Source organism: Colossoma macropomum, unplaced genomic scaffold (assembly GCF_904425465.1).
Source record: "Colossoma macropomum unplaced genomic scaffold, Colossoma_macropomum, whole genome shotgun sequence".
Lineage (NCBI taxonomy): Eukaryota > Metazoa > Chordata > Actinopteri > Characiformes > Serrasalmidae > Colossoma > Colossoma macropomum.
The window spans coordinates 38,923,617-38,941,246 of NW_023494785.1; the positions used below are offsets into that span (position 1 = coordinate 38,923,617).

The following is a 17,630-nucleotide window of genomic DNA, read 5'->3' on the forward strand; positions in this document are numbered from 1 at the left end:
GTAGAAAAATAAAACATTTTTGGACATTTTATGACATGAAATTTAAAAAAAAAAGACTTTTAAAAGAAACTTGTGCAAACTTTCATTGCACATATGTGTGTTCATTGCACATTTTATTTGCTGAGTTTGGCATATTGGAAAATGTGAGAAACTCACTAAAATAATAATTTTTAAAAATAGTACTTTGGAGGTACAAACTCCATATTACAAGATAAATATTTTGAGTAACATGATGACAATTTGACAAATTACACTGAAATGCCAAAAAAATGGGTTTAGATAAGTTTGAACACTCCTGATCAATTTGCTTGTTTTGTTGCTTTTCCAAGTACAAATAAATGATGAAGTTAACACATCCTCTACTGGGAACACACTTAAATATGACAGTTTTCTCCAAGTTTTAGTGCGCAATTTTGGTTTAACATATTGTAAAAAAAAAAAAGTGTTTTATTTTTCCCTTTATATGGTAAATTCAGCAAATAAACAGTAATTGTGCATTAACGTGCAGAACTGTGTTCTCTGAGGAGGTGTTGATCAAAGTGTTAGAAAAAAAAAATGTACTTTGAAATATATACAGGTACATCGACTTTAAAATTTAACAGGTCTATTCCATAATATGTGCGTGTGTATATATATATATATATATATAATAAATTATGGTATAGACCTGCACATATGAGTTTTCGTTGTAAAATAGTTGTAAATCTGAAAATGAAGTTTTCATTCAGTACTATTTTGTCTTTCACCACCCTGCATGTAACGCTACTTGCAAGTACGTGGTGTTTAAAAACATGTTTTTAGCGGCATTACACTCTTCAGGCGTCTGGTTCATATCACCATTACCACTGTGAACAACTCTGCCACGCTTAGTTTCTCTAGAACGGAGCGTTTCACCCCAAACCACTCTGTACGAAAATCGGCGGAATTCGTCTTAAAAACAACAGCCTGGCTTTTGCGCATGCGCAGTTGATCTCGTCCAGTGGGAGGCAGTGCGCCCAGCTACGGGCCCATTTCTCAGCGCCTGCAGCCGGTTGGATGCTGGTCCAGTGAGTTAGTCAGGTTTGCGACCCACTTGCGCCCCCCTATTACATTCATTTGCATGACTAGCTGGTGGTGTTTTCCCTCCATAAAAGTGTAGCGATATCTGGTAAGGAATTTGCTCGTTTGTATGTTTTTTGAATGGTAAAAAAGAAGAGTCTGTGCGTCCGTTTACATTAACTGCTTGCTCGAGCTCGCGCGTCCGCGCGCTGTGTTTGATAATAGACAACTACAAGTTTAACCTCGAAGGATACTTATTAGCCAAGTTAGCCAGCCAGCTAAAGCGCAAAGATACGGTGGTTTGTTTTGAACATGAACGGACAAGCTAAGCACATTCAGTCCAGTAGGCGTGATGGTGAACAGGTCTTGTTTGAGTTCACTGTAATGCCAGCGCCCACACAGATAGGTAACTTACGGCGTGGTCTGTTTCTGTGGAGCGGAGAAAGGGCTAACCTAGCTGTGTCAGTCGGGCCCTCAGTTTGTTAGCTTGCTAGCTAACGCTAGCTGGCCTGCAGTTTGGCATCTCCTCACATTTTGAGTCCGTCTTAACTCCGTCTCCGGCTCATTTTGTCTAGCAGAGGTGGCTAGCTTGACATTTAGGCTGGCTGACTTTCTCCGGACTTTTCTAGACCGCTGAGCTGAATGTATCCGGCCTTCTTAACTTAGCTAGGCTAGCTAACTGGCTAATTCGCTAGCCACCCGTCGTTCATTTGAATGTTAACGTTAGCGGCTAGTCGGGGTTGCAACTCGCACAACTGTAGCGTTTACAGAAAAGGGGCTGATTATTAAACTTTTAATGCTGCTAGTTAAACACAAAACAGCATTTTTAAACTAACGGGAGACAAATGAGTGTCTGTGACTGTAGCTTTCATTTTGGTTTCGTCGCCGTTAATCTATGTGGAGTAACGGTAACGTTGACATTTTGGAGGCAAACGTGACCAACTTTTGTAGCCTAGCTAACTTAACCGTGCCTGTGTTTTGTGCTCTTCGTATTTCTTTTCAGTGGAAACTGGGTACACGTAGATACTCCAGCTCTTTAAAATGGACTCGGATATACTGAAGATAGAGGAAATAGTGATGGGAGGTGGAGAAACTGCTGCTCCTGCTGAACTGAATCCTGAAAAGGCTGAGCAGCCGTACACCACGATCATCATTCAGGATCCTCCGCCACCCCCAGTCATTCAGTCATGTAAGAACTTTTTACCTTAAAGGGGAATTCCACCTATTTTTCAATACGTCTGCATAATTCAGTGGTTGAGATGTAAACAAAGTCATTCAGCGTGGTTTGTTGTGAAATGTGAAACATGCCAGCTCTGTGCAGTGGTGGTCTTTGGAACCATGGGTCCCAACGTCTACACCACAAATATAGCCATTTTATTTACTATCAAAAATGACCAGTGAACCTACACGTCTTCTGAGTTTTTTCCTATGTAATGTTGTTGATGATAAAATAGTCGTACATCTCAAAAAGGGAGTATTCTCTGGGGACTGTTTGTCTTAGAACACCCATTATCCAAGAACGGGTAAAATAAATTGATTAGAATATGTTGTAGCCCAAAACTTTATCTTAAAACTACTTCAAAACAATGTCTCGGACATCAGGCTGAGTATTCATAACCATTTCATGTAATAACTTTTTGTGAGGGAGCTTTTAGAGGTGGACATCTGGTTCCTGTCACCACCACTGTAACCAGTTCTGTTTCTCCAGAACAAAGCATTTTGTACCAAACCACACTGAATGACTTTGTTTACACCTCATCCATTTAATTATGCAGAAAGTTTGAAAATTTGTGGAGTTACTTTTTAGTCCTGTAAGAAGCTTTTCATAACTTTAGGCAACAAAAATCTTTAATAGGTAGGTTTTTGTTGCTCTGCAGCTCCAGTTTGCACTTGTCTGGATTTCGTGATTGTAGTTTTAGTATACCTGACTATAGTATAAGCCTAACTAGATTGAGGGCAATACTGAGATGGTTTCAACTCCTATAGAAATACTTCAGCATTTAGTGGAAGTTTTCATTTGGTTTAACATAAGAAAAGTGAAGTTAAAATTTCAAAAAACACTGCAAACATGCACACCATCAAAATGAGAACAAGCATTATAGCAATGCATTACTCCAGTAAATAACCAGGTTCATTTTGTACATTGTTAAACTATCCTCTTTCTGATTTTACAGACCAGCATGAGAGCCTGCAGTGTTTCCAGTGTTTCATCACCTTCTGTAACTCCAAAGCCAAGGAAAGGCATATGAAGAAGAGTCATCGTGAGGAGTACAAACAGCAGCTGCAGCAGGTTAGTGTTTAAATGTTTGAGGTGCCCCATGAAATCTCCTTGTTAACTATAGTCAGTGCTACTCCATACTTTTTTTTTCTCGTAATTAGCTTCTGTCACTGTGGAAAGATGTTGGCATCATAGATCCAGGCTAGTGCTGACAAGCTGCCGCTATTATAAGTATCTGGAAGAAGGCAGAAAGGCAGTAAATCATGATTTGTATGCCAACGATTATTTGATTTACTGAAACCCATATTCAAAGTGCACTTGGTCTTTCTCCAGTTCCAGCCCAGTGTAACTTAAGGATGGAACTGTGGGTGGAAAATGAGGGTAACAAAAAGTTAAGCTGTAGCTTTCAGAGTTGTATTTATATAAAACAGTTTAATTAAGATAAGTGTCATTTATGAATATTTTTAAACTTTTTGTAAATATAGCTGAGTGGAGTGTACATTTCTGACCTTGCAACAATTTGTTTAGGTCCTTCAGGAGAGCCATTTAGTGTGTCATGATATCACCAGAAATTGATTAAACTGTTTTGGTCTAAGTCAGAATTATTAAAAAATGCTGCTGTTTCTAAAAACACAGTATAACATTGGAGTAAATAGAAATTAATTTTCATTTATAAAACAGGCAGGATTTTTTTAATGTTCACAAAAAACACAAGAATTTTAATTTGAACAAAATAAAGTAATTTATTGAAGATCATAGTCTGGTTAGAAATCTGTGCAGTGTATTGTATATTTGGACACAAAGATCAGTGAATTGTGTGCAGATCTGTGAAATTTACTTGAACATGAACTCTTTCATAGTGGGTCACTCTGTCCTGTTTTACGTCAGCATGCATCTTTTTAAATACTTGTGCCACCGATTGTGCTAGAACAAAATGAATATTTAATGCACTCCCAGTGCTCCACAAGGCTGAATTCGAAATAGTCACATAGTAATAAACTCTGCATTGTGTGCCTACTAATAAATTCTGTGGCTGCTGTTTTAAACATTGTGTTTTGGGGCCTTATTGTACAATGTTACCAGCCTTGCTGTAGAGATTAGGATGGTTTAATTGAAACAGAATTGTGAGTGTGTGTGTGTGTGTATATATATATATATATATATAATAATTGGAAAATTCTTCTGAGATTTTTTTTCCCCTCTATAGTGCGACACGCTGTTCACCTGCTATGTGTGTGACCGCACTTTCCCATCCTCCGAGGAACTAACACAGCATCAGTCCACCCACAACAAGGAAGACAAGCCGTTCAAATGTGCGCATTGCCAAGAAAGCTTCCGTACATTCTCTGAGGTAAGTAAAATTAAGATTAATATTTATAAAACAACTCTTTGTTTACTACAGTTAACTTGCAACCTCATCATACTGTACTGTTCTCAGAATTCCATGTGATGATTCACATGTCTACTGTAAAGTTATTATACAGGCCTCTATCAAAAGAAACTCCCTGGTCATCCCTATACCTTCTATATAGATCCCATGTGTCAAACACAAGGCCCGCGGGCCAGATCAGGCCCGCCATACAATCCTATTCGGCCTGAAAAAGTATTTTAATTTTCTTTTAATATTAGCCCGTTTCACAATGCGCTGCACGACAGTCCCCAGCATGCACTGCAACGTAATGTGCTCCAACTTTCCTACCCCAACAACAGTCAGTATGGGCCAGCAGTTACATCTCAATTCTACGCAATTCCACAACTCTCATATTATCAACATGCATTTCAGCTGCAGGTCAACCAATATAAACACTTTACGTCAGTTCAGAAATTGAGCCCAAGTCTTAATGAACTTGCAACAATGAAAGAACGCCATGTGTCTAGTTCAAGCAGATGCTTAGGTTTAAGAGGCAGAGCACCTGGGGACAATTTAGAATATTTTAAGTATTCATGTAATATTTTACGGTCTATGAGAAATGTCTACATTTTACTGTTGAAGTTTTTAAAAATTTTAAATAAACAATGGCCAGTTCAGGTTATAGCACAACATTAATTAAAAATTAAATTAAACTTCTTTTCCCCTGGCCCACAGATTTGATGAGATTTTTCTAATACGGCCCTTTTACTGGTTGAATTGGACACCCCTGATAGATAAAAGACAAAGGCTTGTCACTGTATTCTTTTCTGCATTGAACCAAAGACTTAAAGTCTATAAGGGAAAGCTTTGGTTGTGCACTGGCAAATGGCTATAATGACAATAAATAAAATCTCAGTGGATTTTTATTACTGCCATGTTGTTTACTTAAGAAAATGCACTCTGTGTTCATGGTCTTTCCGGGAGATTGCAGGACATTACAGGAAAGGTTGTGGGCAATACAGGATCTGTAGTTTTGCCCATAAAAGGAGAAATTGCTAGTTAAACGGACAGAATTTTGATGGTGCTAGAAAAAGGAGAACTGAAGAAGGCACACTAGTTAGTTCAGCAAAACTTAGTTGATTCATAGGAATATTTTTTGTTGCAACTATAGACTGATATATATGATCTCTTCAAATATGAATCTTGAATCCAGCTTCCAATACCTGGTTTTTGTAATTACTGGTAGTAAACTGGACTATTGCTGAAACTGTTTGATGGCTATTATTTAGTGGCAATTGATTACTAAATCCAGGACTAGAAACTGGATTCCAGTTCTGGATTTTATTTTGGTCTATAGTGAACTTAACTGTGAATCTCTTTGTTTTCCTGCACCTAGCTGACAACACACAGACGGCAGGTATGTCCTGAGCGTCAGTTTGGGTGTAAAGAATGCGGTGAGACGTTTCGAAGTCCAGCACTTCTGCGTAGCCACCGTTTGGCCCAGCACCCTGCGCGTCAGGAGGCAGAGGATGCAGATGATCCTACCAAGACCCACCGATGTGGCAAGTGCGGCAGGGGCTTTGAGGAGGAGGCCGAGCTCCTGCAGCACCAGGAAAACCACGCAGGCAACCAGCACTGCAACGGCAGCACCCCAGCTAAGAGGCGTGGGAGGCCTCCCAAAGCTGAAACTGCAGTGGTTGTAGAGAAAAAGCAAAAGCGAAGCAAGAAGGAAGAAACCGAGGAAGCAGAGGAGCCGGGGGTGAGCAACCACTCTGAGGATGTCTCGACGTCACCAGGCGAGGCAAAGGCCAAGGCTGGGGCCAGGCGAGGGCGACCACCGAAATCCACGCAAGAGCCCAAGGCTGAGGAGGATAAAGCAGAGAGCAAGAAAACGAAGGCCGCTCCTCCACCCGCTCGCGAGATCCCCTGCCCAGAATGTGACCTCACTTTTCCAGCGCTGGCACAGCTGCGGGCTCATAAGAAAGAGAAGCACACCCAGCGGAAGCCTCATCCCTGCAATGAGTGTGAGGAGAGTTTCAACCGTCCTGAGCAGCTGGAGGCCCACATGACCCGAGCCCACACAGCCGGCCGATACGCCTGTCCAACGTGCGGCAAGAGCTTTGGCAGAGAGAGCAACCTTAAGGCTCACCAACAGAGCCATGGCAAAGAGGAAGAGAAGCCAGCTGGTCGTGGAAAAAGATAATTCAGCATAGAAGAGGAATAAAGTTCTGTAAAGGGTTTAGGGTTTCAAGATTTTTTTATGTTGGTTTAATGGAACAGCTGAAAAAAAAGTGGGGTCAGATTTTGGTTTGCAGGATTGAAACATGCCTCAGATTAAGTGGGTGAGACTTTTTCAACACTATTAGGGTTTGTGTGGAAACTGGAAGCCCTAAAAGCCCCTTTGTGTGGCTTCTTCATTTCATCTTGATATGTTCGTAGCTGTGGCATGGTATGTGTTTCCAGCCACAGTTGAAATGTATAGGATAATCCAACCCATGGATCACACACATCAGTATCTTAGGGGGAAAAAAAATGAAAGCCCACCTGCAGTAAAAGCTTTGTATTGGCTTTTATTTGAACATTTTAATGTCTTTTTTTTATGAATATCACAAGTGAGTTATTGTTTTTACATTATTTTTAGAAGTGTGTGTGCGTGTGTGTGTGATGCCAGGTGGAAACATACCTGAATAGAATTAGTGTTTTCTGATGACAAGCATCAACCTTATTGATTAGAAAATGTTTTAATTTTCTGTAGTACCACAAGGCGTTACTTCTAAGTGTCTGTCAGCCGCGACTAATTCTGATCTGTATAATAAGAGAAAATATTGAAACAATTGCCCCCAAACTTGATTTGTTTATATTATACGGTTCCTAATCATGATTGATTGATTGGTTAAAGGATGTAAATTACAACTGCCTGTTGCTACTGAGATGCTTAACTGAAATTAATCTTTTTCTATCTGTTTGTTTGGAGACAATGACTTGATAACAAATTTGTATGAGCTCACTTTAAATTATGAAGATACTAAGTATGTTTTTGAACTTTTAGCTCTTTGTATTGCTATAATAATTTGAAGGGTATTGCTGAATGTACTCTGTGAAAACCTTATTTCTGGTCTGGGTACCCAGGTATTTTAGTTGAATGCTATAACTTTCTGCATAACACTTATGTAGGCCCACTGGGCTTTTCGCAGAGACCTTGATACCTCTCAGCTTATCATAGTAGTATAAAAGAATTTTTAAGAAAAAAAAGTTTGTGCTTTTGATTTTGCCTTGATGCATCAAAAGGTGCTTTACCCTGAAAGTTGGCTCAGTTTTGTCTCAGTGCTGTCAGATAGGGAGAATTATTGTTTTTTAAATAAATGCTGTTTTCTAGATGCAGTTTTACTCTGTTAATAACGTGGATCATTCTGACTTCTGTAATTTAGTTTAATACAGTTATCAGCCCATTATTTTGGTTTTATTTTTACGTTGGTAATGCACAGACCTTAAGACAACTGGGCCCTTGGGGGGAAAAAAATATTCTACTGTGTCTTTGCTTCTCCTATGTAATTTGTCCCATGTTGGCTAAACTGTTTAAAATTAAAGGAACCCGCCTTAAGGGGCTGCTACGGAATCTGTGTGTGATCAGATATTTCATTATCAAACTAAATGTACTTTAATCACTTCCACCCAAACAAAAACTGTGAAAGCCCATTTCAGAGCTTTTACATTCCGTTGCCCTCCCCTTATGGGTGTGGGTGTGTGTCACATCTATGTTACGCAAGTGACCATTCGTGGCAGAGGGTGAACGAGGGGACAGTAAGCAGCGGATTTTGCCTCAGTGAGCTAATTGGATAGCCAGGCAATTTTTTTTTCAGAAGTTTGAACACAATGTACATTAAATTTGTGAATAATTGCTTTGTATGGAAGTAAACTGGCATAGAACCAGCAAGGGGAGCCTGGCCACTTCCTACTTCTCCCGCTATATAAAAACACAGGACTGCAAAACGCCAGAGGGCGCACGTGAGCGAGTTCTGAACGAATGGGGTGAATGGAGCTAAAGGGCTAAAAATAAAACGTTAAAATTATTTCTTACCACCTGTCTACGTCCTTCCTTTAATTTTAGAAAGTAGAAGGATGTATTTCGCTAAAAAGCAAAGACAGTTTACCTATGTAGTTACTTTTGTACAGCAAATGGGTTTTGGGCAGTTAACGTTACGGCTACTGAGTGTTGATTGGTTGGCGAGCGGAATGAAGTGGTCATTGACGTAAAGAAGGCGCAGTTATAAAGTCCTATAACTGTTCAAAAGCACTCAAAAATATAACGGTGTTAAAATTCTATGTTCAGGAAATTAATGTATTCTTCTCTAAAAAAACAACATTTAAGTATTTACAGACTATGATTTGGCTCAAATGCTCCATATTAACCCATTAATTTTGGACTCGCTCAGGCGCGCTCTCTAGCGCCGGACAAACCCGGAAGAAATTACTGAATGGCAGCTCACGTTATTTGCTGATCTGTCCAGAGCCAGTTTATGAGGAGTCTGGCCACTTCCTATTTCCCCCATTATATCAAAAACAGGACGGCTAAACAGCAGAGGGCGCCCGCGAGCGAGTCCTCAATGGAAGTAAATGGTGCTCAACGGCTAAAAACGAAAAAGTTAAAATAGTTTCTCACCCAGAATGTTTCTTTAATATTAGAAAGCTGAAGGATGTATTTCGCTAAAAAAAACAAATATTATCCATATATTTCCCTTTTTCTACAGTAAACGGGTTTTGGGCAGCAGAAGGCGGGCATTACTGCTAGACCGTGATGATTGATTGGCGAGCGGAGCAGCTCATTGGCTGTTCGCGCTCACTGATGTCATGAACAGACATGAGGCGCCGTTTTAAACTCCTATAGCTCGAGTTTGAAAGCTCTTAAAAATATAACAGCAGTGTTAAAATGTTTTATGCTGTGATCGCATTCTTCTACGTTAAAAATGTATAAGCGTTTATAAACTATGATTGTGCTCAAATGCTCCATATTAACCCATTCATTTTGGACTCGCTCGGGAGCGCCCTCTAGCGTCTGAGAAACCCGGACGACATTGCAGAGCGGTAACTCTCCTCTGATCCGTCCACTTTCCCTCCTCCAGCGCTGTAGATGGCGATAGCGCACCACGCGTTGCTATAGAAATGCTAGGCTAGGATCCTGTAGACAACCAGACCGTGGCTGAATAAGGTCCTGTTTGCATTTACACTCCTTTACCGCGGATGATGACCTTCATCTTCCGTCTCGCTGAGTGGTCTCGTTAAATTGTTGGAGGGTTTTTTTTTTTTGCACGTCGCGCGCCGATCGATGTGAGCGAGCATTCTGTGTTTGGCGCGAATTGCCGGAAGAGAGAAATAACGTTATCTGACAGGCGGCGGCTGTATCAGCAGTGTGGAAGGCACAGCGGGGCACAGACAGCTGATTAATGTTGTTTGGTGTTTCCTTAAAGCAACTCGTTGTATAACATTACCCCTACATCGCCGTATGAACGGCAGGCGGCATACATTGTGCGAATATTGGTTGTAGCTAAGCTAGCAAACGTCACGTTGAGAGAGTAGCCTGCCGTTGCTAGCTAAGGCTAACTAGTTAGCTGGGGTAACTAAGGAGGGTTTGTTTTGCTGTCGCGGTAAAACAAACCTCTCTTGTTCTCCTTTCAGAAACACTCCTGCCATGTTTATTGTTTTAGTAATAAAGTGGTCATACGGAACGTAAAATGGTGAATTTTATTAATTTACTAAACCCGGTCGTTTAACCATGAGTCAGCTAATGATTCTTACTGCCTGCTCTTTGTTTACCGTTTTGTTTATTGCTAACGTTAGCTAGCTCGTCTCAGCAACACCAAACACCGTTTATGAACAGACAGGATTACCTCAGGGACGTTGTGAGGGAGAAGGGAATGTAAAAAAATAACGTGTAAGTTACAACAAGGCTTTTCCGGACAAACTCCTGCTTTCATAGCTACTACGCTGTCATGTCTTCAGAGTTAACAATTGACATTCAGCTTACAGAGTTGGGCTTTTCAAGTTGGGACTTTCAGCTGTTGAAGCAGAAGGAGACACCTCAGACAAATGGCTCTGCCTCAGTCCTCGAAGCCACTGCTGCACCATCAGCACCCCCGGCTGTGGAAAGCCATGTGGATGAGGAAACAAACATTTCAGTGGGCCAGGAATGCCATGATGGCTCCCCCAGCGATCAAGACTCTGAGAGTAATGCTGTAGGTTCTGTAGCAGTGCCTACAGGGAAAAATGACCCACACATAGGACCAAACACGAGAGAGGGGACTGAATATGATGAGGAAGATGACGTAGGAGTTGAGGAAGATGGGGATAGAAAAATGCCAGAAGAGCAGAGAGATATAAGGAGGACAGATGGCAACTGGGAGATTGACGTTGCTGTTTATGATGAGGAGGAAAATGAAGATAATGACAGTAACTTGACAGAAGATAATGATGACGATGTTTCCTCAGGTATGTTTGTGTAACTGTACACACTGTCCACATTTGCTATGGACGTGGTTAAAGATATAGTCCCAAAAAATGCATTTTTGTTGTTTTGCTAGATATTTTTACAAAGTAGAGCTGTTGTATTTAGAAATACAACAGTTTGTGCTGTATAATACACACCTCTCCTGAATTGAAGGCCATAATTTGTGGCCTTTTGTTTACACATCATATTATATACCAGGGGTGTCCAGTGTCCAGCCCCAGGGCCAAATGCAGCCAGTGGACAGATTTTAATCGGCCACTGGCTTCTGTTTTAGAGTGTGTTATAAGTGGTCCTCCAGCCAGGGCGCTGCAGTTCGTCTTTTCACCTGATGGTGGCAGCAGTGCTGTAACATGACAGTGTAATGTGGTAACACTGTGGTAATAAAGTTAGCTAAAGTTTAAGGTCCTGTCTTCTTTGACTAGACCTGCAGCTTCATTTACTGACCCACATTTAGTCCATACTGCAGCCATAAAGCTCAGATTAACAGTTAAAACTGGAGATTTTAATATAAATTTGAACACTTTTTCACTGAGAGCTGCAGCAAATGAGCCTCATATTTCAGAAGACTGAAATGAATTTGATATTAACTGTGCAGCTTGTGCAGCTGCAGCTCCGACTTATCAGATTATTATTGATCATTCTCAGCACTGCAGTGACACTGACGTGGTGGTGGTGTGTTAGTGTGTGTTGCGCTGGTCTGAGTGGATCAGACACAGCAGTGCTGCTGGAGTTTTTAAACACTGTCCACTCACTGTCCACTCTATTAGACACTCCTACCTTGTCAGTCCACCTTGTAGATGTAAAGTCAGAGACGATAGCTCATCTGCTGCTGCACAGTTTGTGTTGGTCATCCTCTAGTCCTTCATCAGTGGTCACAGGACACTGCCCACAGGACGCTGTTGGCTGGATATTTTTGGTTGGTGGACTATTCTTAGTCCAGCAGTGACACTGAAGTGTTTAAAAAGTCCAGCAGCACTGCTGTGTCTGATCCACTCAGACCAGCACAACACACACTAACACACTACCACCACATCAGTGTTACTGCAGTGCTGAGAATGATCCACCACCCGGATAATACCTGCTCTGTGAGGGTCCATGGGGGTCCTGACCACTGAAGAACAGGGTAAAAGGGGGCTAAGAAAGTATGCAGAGAAACAGATGGACTACAGTCTGTAACTGTAGAACTACAAAGTGCACCTATATAGTAAGTGGAGCTGATAAAATGGACAATGAGCGTAGAAACAAGAGGTGGTCATAATGTTATGCCTGATTGGTGTATTACCCTTAGAACTGAAGTGCTGAATGTTTATGGCGATTCGATTTTCTTCACAGCCAAATTGGCCAGTGGAGGATTTTGTTGTTTGGGCTATTGTTTGTAGTCATATTTTAACCCAGAACTCAACTCAACTTTCTGTTAGCTAAAGTTATAGTATAATTAATATTATTTGCTCTTTGTTGGGCCAGGCTGGCGTTTTAATTTTGTGAATTGACAATTACATTTTTAAATAATATGAATGAAAGTGCTACATTAAAAGTAATAGTCATGCGTAATTATGCTATTTTGGTACAAGTATTAGCACTTATCTGGCTCACCCTGTGTCATAAAACTGCAACACAGATAGGTCAGAATAAAAAGAATGAATTGATCAGCTCCTGGTTTGCGTGTTTGGAGCAACAAAAATTGCTGATTCCGATTGTGCATCCCTACTTAGAACCACTACAAGTTGTAACTTTAATTTCATTAAAACTGCAACAGTCAAGATCATACATGCTTAAAGACATGCTTATAAAATAATTGAGAGTTAATAGTTCATCTAAGCATGCAAAGTTTGACAGTAGCGATAAAACGTTGAAAATACCCTGCCTTGCTAAAGCTGGAATAAATGAAAGAAATAACCTATTTACTATAATGTCCCATCTCTCTTTTCAGACACGAATGGTTCAGACGAGCATCGCTGCCATGTCTGTGCTCTCACCTTTTCCACAACGTTCCTCCTCCGTGAGCATTTGCATGTACACACAGGTGTGCGTCCCTACTGCTGTGCTGAATGTGGCAAGCAGTTCTGCCACCTAGTGAACTACCGTGCGCATCTGCGGTCCCATTCTACTTTCTACTGCCTCATATGTAGAGCCAGATTCGCAACACAGGAGCTACTGCAGAGTCATCTCGATACCAACCACTTTGAGAAAGAGTTTTACCAGTGTGATTTCTGCAAGCGCATCTTTGTCAACCTGGACGAGTGTAAGGAGCATGTGCAGGCACACAAGCAAGAAGTAGGAAGCTATCCATGCCCCCAGTGTGACCGCAGTTTCCACCATCGATCCTCTCTGCTTTGCCACCTCAAGTGGCACAAGAAAAGCGCTTTAATCTGCACCGACTGCGGCCAGGCCTTCACTAAGAAAATCGCCCTACTGCGCCACAGCTTTGTTCACCTGGGACTTCTCCCGTACACCTGCGTGCACTGCAAGCGGCACTTCCGCCTGGCGTCACTGTACCACAAACACGAGTGTAAGCCGGAGCATATCCAGTGTGTAGCTTGTCTAGTTGTCTTCCAAAGTCAAGATGACTTTGAGAAGCACAAGAAAGATACTGGTTGCTGGGGTCATCAGATGGCCTCGCCTGCAAAAACAAATGATATTCGATGCATGGAGTGTGGCCAAATCTTTGACAGTGCGGAGGAACTCAAGAAGCATGCTGGAACGCATCAGAAAGTCATGAAGTGTGCCGAATGTGGAATGGGTTTTCGCTCATCGCTCATGCTAATGTCGCACATGGGGGGCCATGCAGCTCAGCGTCCATGCCTCTGCAAAGAGTGTGGCTTGGGCTTCCCTCATCAGCATGCTTATGACAGCCACCTTAAGATGTGTGGGTCGGTGAGCCCGCCAGAGGTAAATAAAGTTAACCCTAACTCTTATAAGATTTTTTTTTGTTTTTTGTAAATGTCTCTGTATGTAATAGTTCAATTACACTAATTACAAGTTACATTTTCCCTCTTAGAACAACTATTATCAGCCAAGACATGTTTGGCTTCTTCTTCTACGAAGCTAATGCAGCTAACCCATACTGGAACCTAGCTGCTTGGTTAGAATTGTGCAAACGAAATGCATGAATTATCACAAATATCTCATAGACTCATCTTAAATGAACAAAAGTGTGACACATGGCTAAAAGCATCCCCAGCCGTCATCTTGAAGCCTGAATTCTGACTGTGCTTTTGTCCATTTTTGTAGATAACACTGTTCTACAGCGTCAGAAACCACATAAGTTTGTCTGAGATTACCTAACAACATAGTTTGAGGCATTTGATGCTAACCTGATGTCTAGAAGCTTGTTAGCTACATTAGCTGAGGTGCAGAACCAAAGACGTCAAACTCGTCTTGGTTGACTGCCTGCAAATTTTATTTTTTTTTGACCAAACCATTGCTTTGAAAAGAAAAAAAAACACTAACATTCTTTACAATGTTGTTTACAGGCATCTGTAAAGAAGCCTAAAGCCCCCAACCCTTCAAAGAAGAAGGACGTTGCCATCACTCCAAAAAACAAGGTCTTCCAAGCTGTTACTCTAGAACCTCAGAAAGATGTCTCACAAAGTGCGCCATTGAACTCAGTTGCTCCGATAAGTAACCAGACAAAGCCTTCTAAGGGTGCATGGACGCTCATCTTGAATAAAGAACATCTTCCTGGTAACGTACCTCTTGTCATGTTTCTGCCGACAACCCTTTCTCGTGCCTCGGAAGGCATCCAGAATCCACAGAACCTTGTACCGTCTGCTGCAGTGTTGGAGAAACGCCTGTCAGTTCCACGTGTCATTGACATTCCCTTAGCTGCTACTAGCCAAGTTGCAAAGTCGGACAAACCAGTTCTGTTAGAAGGCATAACTAGTCCTGGTGCAGAAGTTGTGATACCTTTCACAAGTGCAGACAGTTCTAAAATAAGATGGACAGTATTAGATCAGCACACGTCTGGTTCAGTAACTAACACACACACAACGACAAAGGTAAACAAAACAGTGGTGGCTATTGTTGAATCAAAGCAGACCTTAAACATGTCACTGGCGAATGAGCAGAAAGGAAAAGTTCCGTCAAGCCTGGAAATCTTGAACACCATGCCGAAAAAAGAGACAGGTGAGACCAAGCCAAGCTTACCAAGCTTGTCCACAGCCGGATCACACGATCCAGAGACACCGCTTTGCTTGGTGAAAGTTAAGACAGAACCAGACGGTCAGTACAAACAACAAAGAGTGTCAGCTCTAGAGGAAAGTGACTCCTCACCGAAAAATGCTGAAGTGAGTGCTGACGGAGTGATAGACAGCAGTGTTCTTGGTTCTGTAATGACGGAGACCAGTGGTCCTTCAGAAGCTAAAACTGGCATTTCACCGTTCAAAAAGGAACCTGTACCGTGGGAGGACTGTGACGGCCACAAAGGATCACCTGACTTGATATCACCTTGTAGTGCATCAGAGGTGGTGAAGGAGAACCTTTGTCAATGTGAGATTTGTGGTATTGTTCTTTTAGAAAAAAACATGAGCTGTCACTCTATGGAGCATTCCTCCATCTTGGATTCTTCCTGTGTTTCTCGTTGTTCTCCACCCGCTAGTCCACCTTCCAAGAGACTAAACCTAGGCTAATAGAACTTAATCATGGTGAGCCGGTAATCTTTAATGATTGGAACAGGTAGGGAGCTGCTTGGTGTCGAAAAATGCTCTTTGACATTCCTCTGAATGGATGACTGCACAACTTTTTGATCTTATTTTCAGATACGTTACGTATAGTGATACGTGCCACATCACACAGTCAGATACTATTCCTTATTAATGTGTCACCCATCCTGATTCGCTGCTTTGTGGAAACCTTTGTACTTTTAAGCTGAACATGCAAACTGTATTATTGTATAATACACTTGACCTGCCCAAGGCTACGTTCACATTACCAAGTTGAAGTGGCACAAATCTGATTTTTTGCCCTAATGTGACTCAGATCTGATGTTTTCAGGGCTGTGTGGACAGGCAAATCTGATCTTTTCAAATCCGACCTGAGCCACTTTCATATGTGGTCCTAGATCAGATACGAATCCGATTCATGGCTGTGCAACTTTAATGTGACGCTGAGATCGGAATTCATGTGTTTTTTTTTTCCACTGTGCGTGTGCCATCATTCAGCGTTACCATGGCAGCAGCGCCGAACAGAACTTAAAGCCTGTAAACGGTGGAAAAGCAACTTATCTCATCTTTTTCTCCTTCGCCTCGCTCTGATAATGAAGCTGAGAGCTGATCAGAGTTAATTATCTTCACAGTGAAGCTCGTTCTGCTCGTTAGTTTGTGCTGATGATGCACATGATTCATTCACAAGACGTTACTGAGTAGGATGAGCTCATGCGGGTCATTTCAGGACGCCGGTTCGTTCACATTAATGACATTTGAATCACTTATCTATACGTGTGTGAACCATCGTGTCGGAGAGATCGGATTAGAGCAAAAAATCAGATTTGAGCAATGAGGCTTGTAATGTGAACGTAGCTTATGTGTTGACTATGTAAGGCGGTATGTGTTAAATAAATCAGGCAGTAGATCAACAAGTAAGTGTAGTACAAAGCTGTTCAAAGGGATCGTGGACATTCTGCACAAAACGTGTGACTTCGTTGTTCGTTGTTTGGATGTCAGTTGCGATACAACCCTAGTTTGACTCAGATTTGAGCCTGTTTTAACCTGGAAGGAGGTGACATTTCAGTGAAATGCATGTACTGTATTTAGATGTGTACTTCTGCTGTAAAAGTCTGGACAGTAACACTACAGCCATGTTTATGTCTCATGGTTTATTCCATTCGGGTCCGAATTATCAGGGTAAATGTTTTATTATTATTGTTACCACCATACGAGTGCAGTTCAGCTGAATTAGGCTAAAATATATAATAAAATAAAATGGAAATGATACGAAATGTCTTGCCTTTTGTTTCTGTGTGTGGTTAATTTATTTTTTTAATGTGACTGAAAGGAAGGTAACATTTTGTTATCTATAGGCCTTTGGGGCCAATTCAGGTATGTGTTGCTCTAAACCAGTCAAATCTTTAACTGATAAAGGCTTGCAGCCAGCTGTGGGGAATAAATGAGGTCATAGGAACACATTTCACTGTTGATGGTCTTAATCTAAATACCAGAGGGCAATTTACGCATAAGCCATGTCATTTTTTCCCCTCACACTGCCCTTTCATCCTGTACAAGCTTAAAGGGGGTTCAACCCATTTTTTTAAATTTCTGACTAATTCAGCGATTGAGGTGTCAGTCAGTTGTTTGGTGTGAAATCGTTAATCGTAAAGAAACTTACAGACTGATATCTTTACAGAGGTGGTGATAGGAACCGGGGTCGCGAGTACAGCCGTTTAATTTACTGTCCTTCAACCTACAGGTGCCTTTTGAATTTTTTTGCAAAATGTTGATGTGGTCACAATCACAAATCTGAGAAAATAAGTTTCTTTTCTGGACTATTTTGCCTTGTAACGCCCCACCATGATCACAAAACTGGCC

At 41.4% G+C, this 17,630-nt stretch overlaps 2 protein-coding genes across 3 annotated transcripts; both read left to right on the forward strand.

Annotated features, from left to right (window-relative positions):
• Positions 1-963: 963 nt before the first annotated feature.
• LOC118823966 (zinc finger protein 436-like) lies at positions 964-7,425 on the forward strand. Of its 2 annotated transcripts, none has more exons than XM_036593851.1 (5): positions 964-1,059; positions 2,042-2,227; positions 3,213-3,328; positions 4,464-4,607; positions 6,004-7,425. In XM_036593851.1, the coding sequence occupies exons 2-5, from the start codon at positions 2,080-2,082 to the stop codon at positions 6,808-6,810; spliced, it is 1,215 nt and encodes a 404-aa protein (XP_036449744.1). In that variant the 5' UTR covers positions 964-1,059; positions 2,042-2,079; the 3' UTR covers positions 6,811-7,425. The 2 variants fall into 2 exon arrangements, with proteins under 2 accessions (XP_036449744.1, XP_036449739.1); XM_036593846.1 differs by having other exon boundaries at positions 1,034-1,147.
• Positions 7,426-9,774: 2,349 nt separating this feature from the next.
• On the forward strand, positions 9,775-16,311 carry wu:fe05a04 (zinc finger and BTB domain-containing protein 17). Its single transcript, XM_036593862.1, has 3 exons — positions 9,775-11,090; positions 13,040-13,998; positions 14,583-16,311. Exons 1-3 carry the CDS (start codon positions 10,595-10,597, stop codon positions 15,735-15,737), a joined length of 2,610 nt encoding a protein of 869 aa, XP_036449755.1. The 5' UTR covers positions 9,775-10,594; the 3' UTR covers positions 15,738-16,311.
• The last annotated feature ends 1,319 nt before the right edge of the window (positions 16,312-17,630 follow it).